Source organism: Zootoca vivipara, chromosome 3 (assembly GCF_965207765.1).
Source record: "Zootoca vivipara chromosome 3, rZooViv2.hap1.1, whole genome shotgun sequence".
Lineage (NCBI taxonomy): Eukaryota > Metazoa > Chordata > Lepidosauria > Squamata > Lacertidae > Zootoca > Zootoca vivipara.
The window spans coordinates 73,880,675-73,890,063 of NC_142586.1; the positions used below are offsets into that span (position 1 = coordinate 73,880,675).

At 48.0% G+C, this 9,389-nt stretch overlaps 1 protein-coding gene across 1 annotated transcript; it reads right to left on the minus strand.

The window, feature by feature from the left end:
- Positions 1 to 722: 722 nt before the first annotated feature.
- IRF2BP2 (interferon regulatory factor 2 binding protein 2) lies at positions 723 to 8,332 on the minus strand. The gene is made up of 2 exons (XM_035108421.3): positions 5,265 to 8,332; positions 723 to 4,427 (listed from the first exon to the last, which is right to left on the minus strand). Exons 1-2 carry the CDS (start codon positions 6,289 to 6,291, stop codon positions 3,721 to 3,723), a joined length of 1,734 nt encoding a protein of 577 aa, XP_034964312.3. The 5' UTR covers positions 6,292 to 8,332; the 3' UTR covers positions 723 to 3,720.
- Between the last annotated feature and the right edge of the window lie 1,057 nt (positions 8,333 to 9,389).

The window sequence follows — 9,389 nt, forward strand, 5'->3', positions numbered from 1 at the left end:
TACTTGGTACTTGTTTTGACTGGGAGCATCTAGGCTGCATCTGTTCATGTTTCTCCACACCACATTATTGTGGTGAAAGTCAAGTACCCCAACGCTATATATATTTAGCCAGCATTTCAATGCTAAACTTATTTATTTGGACTGAATTCAAGGAAAGATTCTTCCACTTGCATATACATAGGATAGTTGTTTGCCACCAGCCTTGTTTGTTGTTTATATTAGGGTTTAACACCTCCAGCTAAAAGAACCTTTTGCAAAGCTGCAAGGTAGACAGTGAAATCACCTGCCCTCAATGACTCTCTCATGTCAGCAGAACACTGTGTCTGTTCTTCTTGGTAGTAAGGTGAGAAGGCTTTGGCCCTAGCACAGAGGAAAATTTCCCAGGATCCTGTTACCATAAAAAGCCATTGGGAGAACCCTCCCAAATAAACCTCTTCCTAATTTCCTGATTTCCCAAGGTACATAGCTCAAGGCTTCATAGACCACTGTACAATTACAGAGCTTCTTTCTACTTTTATGTCAGGAGGATGGTCAGCCCTCCTGAAAAAAAAATAGTACACTTACAGTTGCTCTGCTGTACTGCTCTTAGCCTAGGTTCTGTTTTTATGTCTAGCAAAAGAGGGCAGTCTCTTAAAAATCCAGTTGATTTGGCTACTATGCACCTCAGTAGCTGCAGTATTTTTTAAAAAAATGAAAAGGGTAACAAAAACTCGCAGAAAGTGTTTAAAGCTCCTAGTTTCATTTTATTCAATGCAAAAGATAAAAAATAATAGGAAAAAATAGTAATGTGTTAGTTTAGTAACTATAAACAATGAAAGCATAGTGCAGGTGATATTTCAATAAAAGTAACTTAAAAGTGTAAATGAAGGTGAGATTTTGACAATCACACTCTTCATTAAAACAACATTTTGCTTTATTGCTATACAAATTATCACCATTAAAAACTTCAAAAAAGTAAGGGTGCAAAGCCTGACTCCATTGGAATTAATGACTCAGTTCACACTAGCTGCAATGGAATCAAGGTTTGCATTATTATCAGAGATTAATGGTAGTACTGTTGCAGCTAAAGCACTTTAAAAAAACGTTGTAGCCAAGAAAACATATAGTAAATATAATGTGATCCACTGTGGTGATGTCATAAACTTGTCAGGAAACAAACTAAAATTACAATAGGCCCAATTGATCAAAAAATCATGTACTAGTTTATGACGTTTCTGTATTATGAATTTATAATGCATGTTAGAACCGGTCACCTTAACAGGTTTGGAAGGAGTTGACTGAACAGGTGGAGAGCTTTGAAATGTGTTCCAGCTGTCATCATGTGGTATGACAAGGCCTAAACTTTCCCACTATTTAAACTACTTTAAAGAACATACAGTGATATTACTGGGCTACAATATATGAAGACACTTATTCAGGATATAAGTGTAGTAAAAGAGCTTTTGTTAGAGATCTAGATCAAATGCCTTTCAATACCTTGACAAGCCTGAATAGTCTTAGCAAGAAAAAAGTTACTATCATCCCCACTTCAAGTCAAGAAGCTCAAATCTGAACTACATGCCAAGACATCACAACGAACTTTCCAGGAAAATTTTGGTATGGATATTCTCTTACCTAGAATGCAGTTTCTCCATACAAATTGGTATAATACATGAGGTATCATGTCAAAGAGATTCTTAAGAACTTGTTACCATCTATCAATTCAAAATCCAATTTTTAATAAAGTGCCTAAATACATATTTCCACAGACTATAGTGGTTCCAAAGAATCCTTTACAGTTGTATATATGTGCGTTTTTTCCCTCTCGAACTGTCTAAACATGTGTTTACATAAGACACCAGTCTGCACTATATGTACTTCTATCATTTTAAAGAGCATTGAATTGGTTTATCATGCAAATCTTGTTATTTAATTTACACTGACCTGTAATATGGAACACAATGCTAGTGGGTGTACTTAAAACGCTTCAAAAAAGAAAAGTTACTGTGCATGTGCAGTTTGGATTTCCAAATGTCATGACCATTAAAAAAAAAGAAGCCTACCAAAATCTATTCTGCATTCAATAGCAGTCTGAACATTAACACATAAGAACAGTCTGACCCAACAGCATCAAAAACTGTTAAACCTAGTTGAACAGATTCTCTCAACATCAAAATGTATAGTGTTATTTGCCACAGAGATGGGGACCGTATAACCATCTTTCTGCTTCAAACAAGTCTATGTGACATATTATAAACACTTAGCACAAGGGCTTGCACAGCAGTGTTGCTAACACAACTGTAAACAGCACAGAATCACTACAGTAAGGCTTAACTATTTCTAGTAACTGATGATTTATTGATTAAAAATGTTGCTGTCTGATGCAAAAAAAAGTGTGATCAAAATAATAATTTTACAAAAGAATTCTTGAAAGTAGTCTAAAAGGCAAGAAACTGGAGTTGATTTAAATCCCAAGCTGTTCCATTTAGATGAGAATTAGTTCTCTCCAACACAAGTATTATGAAATTTCAGGTAGAATTTTTCACTAATCTCTATGCTGCCGTAATAGGCAAGCCAGGTAAAAGCCTCATATGCTGCTGTTATTACCATAGTGCTACCTGCCACAACCTGGCAACATGATGTCAGCAATAGTAACAATAACAACATTATCATACTTAAGTGATAAGCAAGATCAAAGCCCACCTGCACTATATTAAGTAAATAAAAAAATAAAAATAAAATCTGCTTCAGAGTTTTCCACATGAACATGGAAGAAGTGGTGATGTTAAATGGTGCTGAAAAGGTATGGATTTGTTTTAAAAAATGGCAGTGCTATTCTGTCTGCACCAATGCACAGTTAAGACAATAAACTAACTTATCACAAAAATTCTGCAGGAACATTACGTAATTGAATAAATGCAGTTTTGCAATCTTACAACCAACCTCTTGAACTGTGGTCAACTCTGCCTTTAAGAAAAAAACAAACTCCCCAATTCCTAAAGCAACAGCGCCTCACTTAGCATAATGCTCTGAAGGCAACCTCCTTATGGAAACAAAACTACTTGAAAAATCTGGCCATTTTTGCAGCAGTAGCAGCAATAGCAGCAAGGGAATGACTTTCCAAATGAAACCCCTTGTGCTTTCTCCCCTGTCTTTGGACTGGACTGAGTGGCATTCCCACTTTAATCCTATGAACACCTTTAATGCCATGTTATCTCTAAAACCTGCATGCCTCCAGCATGAATTAGTGAGGGCAAAAAATAAGGAACCACCAACAGTAAGGCGTTCTTTACAATGTCAGATGTATTTGGCATTTTAAAAAAAGAACAAAAAAGGAGAGGAGGAGGAAGAAGAAGAAAAAACAAGTGCATACAAACACAGCTAGAAGCATTTCTGGTTTGCCAAGTGCTCTCTAAAAAAAGCAGCGCAAGTCACAGCCTACACTGAAAACAGTAACTCACCAAGGAAGCACAACAAATAATTGCTATAACCAAAAAAAAAAAGAAGGGGAAAAAGTACATTAAGTACATACCTTTCGTCTTCAAAAAAAATATAGAAACACAATGTATTCAAAAAAAGAAATCAAAATTATACAGCCATGTTTTATGAAGTCTACATTTCCCTTGTCTTGGAGATATATATATATATATAATATATATAGATATTTATAGGTATTTATAGATATATACAATTCAAGCAGTTTTATGTTAAGGTTGACGTTGCATTGAGAAACTGGGAAAGTCAAGAGTCCCTCTCTTTTTTCACTTTCACATCTCCTGCAAGAATGGTTGCAATCTCGCCCTGCATGAAGGCCCAAGGGACATTGGAGCCCACCAGAGGGCACTTCTCCCCACTGGGACAATAGACCTCCCCACTAGCTCCTTGCTGTTTGATGCTCTGTCTGGAGCAAGGGAAGCAAAATTTGTGGGATGGGACAGAGGGGCACTGCACAAAGTGGGTGTCTTCCAGGCGCTCGTGACACAGGGTGCAGCACAGGGGGACGCTAGCTGCCAGCGAAGAGTCTGGGAGGCTGGCGGGGTGCACAGGCTCCATCCCTCCGGCATTTGCCCCTTGACTCTGCACCTCCCGGGTTGGCCTTCTTTGGTTCATAGGGGATGGAGAGGGCGGGCTACTGCTATTCCTCCTGGTGGTGGAGTGGACCTGGTTGGCATCTTTGGAGGCATGGTTCCCCCCAGCATTGTCTGCAACTAAAATGAGCGCCGCCATCGGGGACTGGCCGTTCTGGACTGCCTCGGGTGGCGTGGTCCGGTTGGAATGAGGCGAAGCAGTTGGCGGCGGCGGGGACATGAAGGACGCAGCTGCCATGGAGATCTTCATCCCTTCTGACGAGGTTGGTAGCCATGACTGCGCCTCGCCATTGATTTTAGGAGGTCCGGCTTCACCTTCCGGCTCTGGAGAAGGCTTTCTCTTCCTCGCAGCCCGTGCCCCTACGGAGCAAAACAGCAGAGGAGATATAGTGTCGCAGAAGCACAGCCACAGAAAACGTGTGCAAATCGGCAGGGGTCGCGATGCCACATAGCCAGTTCACGCCAAGCACTTGGGATTCGGGCCAAGTTGCTCGCTGAATTCGAACGGATAAAACCAGCTTAAACCCCCAGTAAATTCAGCTTATCTGGGGCTGTGGATCGGCATGTGAACACGCCGTGCCAGCGCTTACACTACAGTACATGCTGCATGCATTCAAATGTGCCCACACTGTACCACCCTCCCACGCTGGCTGCCGGCCAAAAGAGCCGCTTGCAGCTTTGTAATCTTCCACTCGCTCAGAACCCATTCAGGCTCAAGGGAAATCTATGCCCCAGCCGAGCTGCAGTCGTGAGGGGCGCGCGGGATCTGCCGAGCCCAGATAACTTCTGCATCCTTATTTGCACGCCCAAAGCGAGCGCCTCTGAGCATATGCGGAACATATGGCGCCTGGCTCAGTAAAATGTCCGCTGTTGCTCGTAGCAGCCCTGCGCGCCTCAGCTCCCTTTGCGAAAGAATGCGGCCAGGGCAAGGGAGGGGAAACCCTCTGTCAGTGTCTGTCAGCAAAGCGCCCTGACTCATCCATGTTACACCAAACACGCCGCTGGTGTTTCAGCACCAGGATGTTGGGCCGAAATGGCGACCCTGGCTCGTCTTTTCCATGAGGAGACGGGGGGGGAGTGCTTCCCTTCCTTCTCCCCCAGAAACCCACCGCCAGCCCCTCCCCCTGCTCAGGCCAAGAGCACACGCTCGCCCGCCCCCCCCCGCGCGCCCCCCAGTTCCCCCTCAGCGCAGCTCACCTGATTTAGCCACCGCGCCGTTGCTGTCGTAGCCCAGCAGCCTCCCGCCCGCCATGCCGGGCTCCTTCTTGAACTTGCTCTCGTAGGGCACCGCGTGGCCGCCGTGCTGCAAGGCCAGCAGGGTGTCTCGCACAGTCTTGGGCTTGCCCATCCACTCCTGCTCGGCGCTCGCTGCCGCCGCGCGGCTTTTGCTCTCCACGCCGAGCTGCTCCAAGTTGTCCGCCGAGCCCCGCGCCTGCTGCTGCTGCTGCTGCTGCTGCCCCTTGTCCTTGCCCTCCAGGTCGCTGGCTCCGCTGCCGCCACCGCTGCTGGACGACGACGAGGAAACCGAGCCGGGCCGCTTGTGCCCCCCCACTTCCCCGGACTGCTGCTGGCTCTGCTGCGCTTGCGAGACCGACACCTGCAGCGGGGTGGGCGCTCCGGAGATAGCGGCCAACGAGGCCGCCGCGGCCGCCGCAGCGCGGCTGTTAATGTTGATGGCGGCGGGGAGGGAAGCTCCGTTCATGAGGGGCACCAGGGTGGGTGCCACGGCGTGCGTCCGCCGCGGGTTGGGGCTCTGGCGGTTCAGCTCCGGCGGCTCCTCGGGCTTGGAAAAGCCGTTGGGCACCAGGATGCCGTTGACCTGTCGGCTGCCCGCTCCGTACTCGGGTCCCAGGCGCGGCGGCCGCTCGGAAGAAGCGGCAGGCGCCAGAGAGTAGCGCTCGTGGGGCTGCGGCTGAGCGCGGGCGGCCGCCTCGGCTGCAGCCACGGCGGCCGAGTGCATCTCCTTGGCGCTGAGCGGCGGCGGCTGCTGCTTGGCGTGCGGTGGCGGAGGAGCCCGGCCTTCCTGGAAGCTGTGCGCCCGCTTGAGCTGCCGAGCCGTGTCGATGACGAACTCCACCCGGTCGGCGCCTTCATAGTTGACGCAGCCCCTGCAGACGGGCTCGGTGAAATCCCAGATCATGGCCCAGGGCATGCGGGGCAGGTCGCATAAGTAGCACGACTGCCTGCGCGAGGCAGCCGCCACCGCCACCGCCGCGGACGACATGGCCGAGTCCAGGGGCAGCGAGCGCCCCGAGTCTCCTCCCCTGCCTCCTCTTCCCACTGCTGCTCTGCGAGCCACCGGGGAGACTCTGCGCTCTGCAGCCGCTGCAGCCTCTTGCACCGATGGCCGCCTCCCGCCGTCGACAAGTGCAGCTCCAAGACTGGGTGAGGGCGAAAAGCACCGCCGGCTTCTTCCCGGGCCACGCTCTCCTAGCCCCTCAGGCTGCAGTTGCTCACCGGGACGCGGCGAGACGCATCGCCCAAACCAGACGCTCTCCGACCCCCCCAGTACAGCGCGCAGTTCGCTCTGCCCGCGTCGCGCTCTCGCTACTACAGCGCTGCCCGCCGGCTGCCGGCCGCCCAGACACTCGCATTGGGGCGGGGACTCCAGAAGCCGCCGCCGCCGCCGCCGCTGGTGCGCTCTGCTCCAGTGACTCGATTCTTCGACAGTGCCCAGGAGCGCCTGCGTGCTCGGCTCTCCCCCTTCCTCCTCCTGCTGCTCATTGAACTTCTGCCAAGACAACAAGAGCTGCAAGAATAACCAGCTCTCTTCTAGTCAGCACACGGGAGGAATGGAGGGGGGAGGAGGAGGGAGCGGCAGGGCTTTCGCATGTGAATGGATGCAAAATGGGGAGCTGGGGGCCTTCCTCTTCTCCTGCCTTCTTCTAGGCAAGGCTTCCATGATAGTAATGTTGGCTGGACTCCCCCCTCCCCCAGTGCACATTTTGCTTCGCTTTATTATGACACTACTTGTTGTTTCAAACAGGGGTTTTTGCATACTGCAATGGCCGCATTTGGAAATCTAGGTTACCATTTGATCCTTTGGTCTAATTCGAGCTACGACGTTGCCTCTCATCGTGTGACCTTCGGCAAATCGCTCGGGGTCTGATTCTCTAGATTGGAAAGCTCTCCCTTTAGCTCAAACCCCTGATCTTCCCTTGCCTCCTCCCGCCCCCTGTAAAAAGGCTTAATTATAGTACACGAGCTACAGGAAGGGATATTGTGAGAGTATTATGAGTGAATCTTTCGGAGAGCAGCCACTCCCTTCAGTTGCATCAGGATTTATTTATTTTTCAAAATCCTTGTGCAGATTTACTGGGAAGTAAATCCGAGGGGAATTTTTTTCCAACTCAACACTCAGATCGCAAACATATTTACACTGCAATCCTAGAAATGTCTACTCAGAAGTAAACGTCACTGCATTCACCATCTCTGGTAATTGTGAATAAGATGGTAGCCTTACCTGTGAGTAAGTCCTACTAAATTCCAAGAAGGGTAGGCTAGAGCATGCCTACAGAGTACCACTAAGAACGCATAGAATCAGACAACCTGAGGCTACGATCCCAAGTATACTAACTTGACAGTGAGAACCATTGAAATAATTTGATTCACTTGCCATATAAATGTGAATTCAATTAAGACGTATGAATGCTTTTCCAAAGTCGCTTCCTTACGGTAAAGGCTGCAACTTGACCTAGTCATCCTTGTACAATTTGCCAGCGCAACCCTATGTGTTTACTCGGAAGTAAAGTCCCACTGATTTCAACGAGTCTTGTTCCCAAGTAAGTGCAGAGGATCGATGCATGTGTTCTTTTTGGAATTAGCAGCAAGTGGAATATTTATATTTCGTAACAAAACGAGGCATAGGAATAAATCTCTTGCTCCAGAGAAACCCCACTGGGAAAAAAGGCACTAGAAACCTGCGAGGGGGCGATGGTTTCTAGTATTGCAACGCAGGCAATATTCTCAAAGCTCATAAATCTATTATGCTTCATCACTGCTTTGGCTATGCTTGCTAGTAGCAAAGTTCATTATGAATTCATCTGTTTAAAAAAAAAGCAATTTCTTTCCGAAATGGGGACATCCCGTTTTCTTTCCTGCTATTTTTAATCGTGAGACAGGAGCAGTGTGTGCTATGCAGATGGTAGAGGTAGAGCGCGTGCACCCGCACCTCTCCGTGTAACATTTTCCAAACAATTGCTTCCTTCCCACCCCGCGCAACCTTCAGATATTATTATTCTTCTTCTTCTTCCATCCGGGATTTGCATACGAATAATAACAAAAAATAAAAACCTCAAACGAAACCCCGTTTCTCCTGAAGGAAAGGCGTGATCCTACTGTGTGTGTATATGTTAGTGCCACTGTGTGCGCGCATGGGATTGTGCCGAGTAAACAAAGTGGAAGCGTTTCCCTAAAACTCTTGCGTCTAGGTCACCATTCCCACAGTATTGCTGTTGCTGAGTTATGTAGGTTACAAAGGGGAAGGGAGGGAGAAGGGAGCTCTGACGTTCGCATTTTGTTCAAGGGCTTCTGCTACACTTGGCGTGCGCAGCCGCAGTCGGGAGACGTGACTCTATGCCATTGGCACTCGATGCCTTGTTAAACGAAATGCACATTCCAGGGACGGAGAAAGACTTACAGGCAGCACCGCCGCTGCGCCGTCACAGCGCTAAGCGCCGCCCTCTCTGCTGCTATTTCTGGGCGATGAGCGCTCCCTTCCTCCCAGGCTTAACTTTTACTTAAGGTAGTATGAAACCCTCCTTGTAGGCTGCCGTGGAGGACGGGTGCAAAATGGCGAAATGTGCTGCGCCTTTCTCCCCTAGGTCTTGCACGCCTTGCCAGCCTTTGCTGCTGCTGCTTTTTAACCGAGGCGCAGCGCTCGTCTTTCATTCAGACTTCGCTGGGTGGTGTGAGAACGATTTGGCATTGCACATCCGGGTGCTACAACCTGGCTAGCTTTCACATTTTTGTTGCTGTTGCTGCTGCCGCCGCCATAAGACCAATTACTCCCTGCTGCAGTAACAGCAGCAACAGCAGCTTTTCGTACCCTAAGCCTGCTTTACAGTTACAGACCCTCCTGGCGTGTGAGCCGATTAGCAACGGCAGTTCAGCCCGCTGGCCTTCAGGCGGAATTTGCAGTATTTTGCTATTAACTCTTCCGCCATCCGCAAACTCAGTTACATGAGCTGTCAACTTTCCTACCGTCTTTTTTTTTTTCAAACACTCCCAGGGCAGATTATTATTATTTAAACCAAACTCATTTGAACTGGAATGAGCTGGTTGTGAGTTGGAAGAGCAGAGTGTAGATTATTATCTTTACAA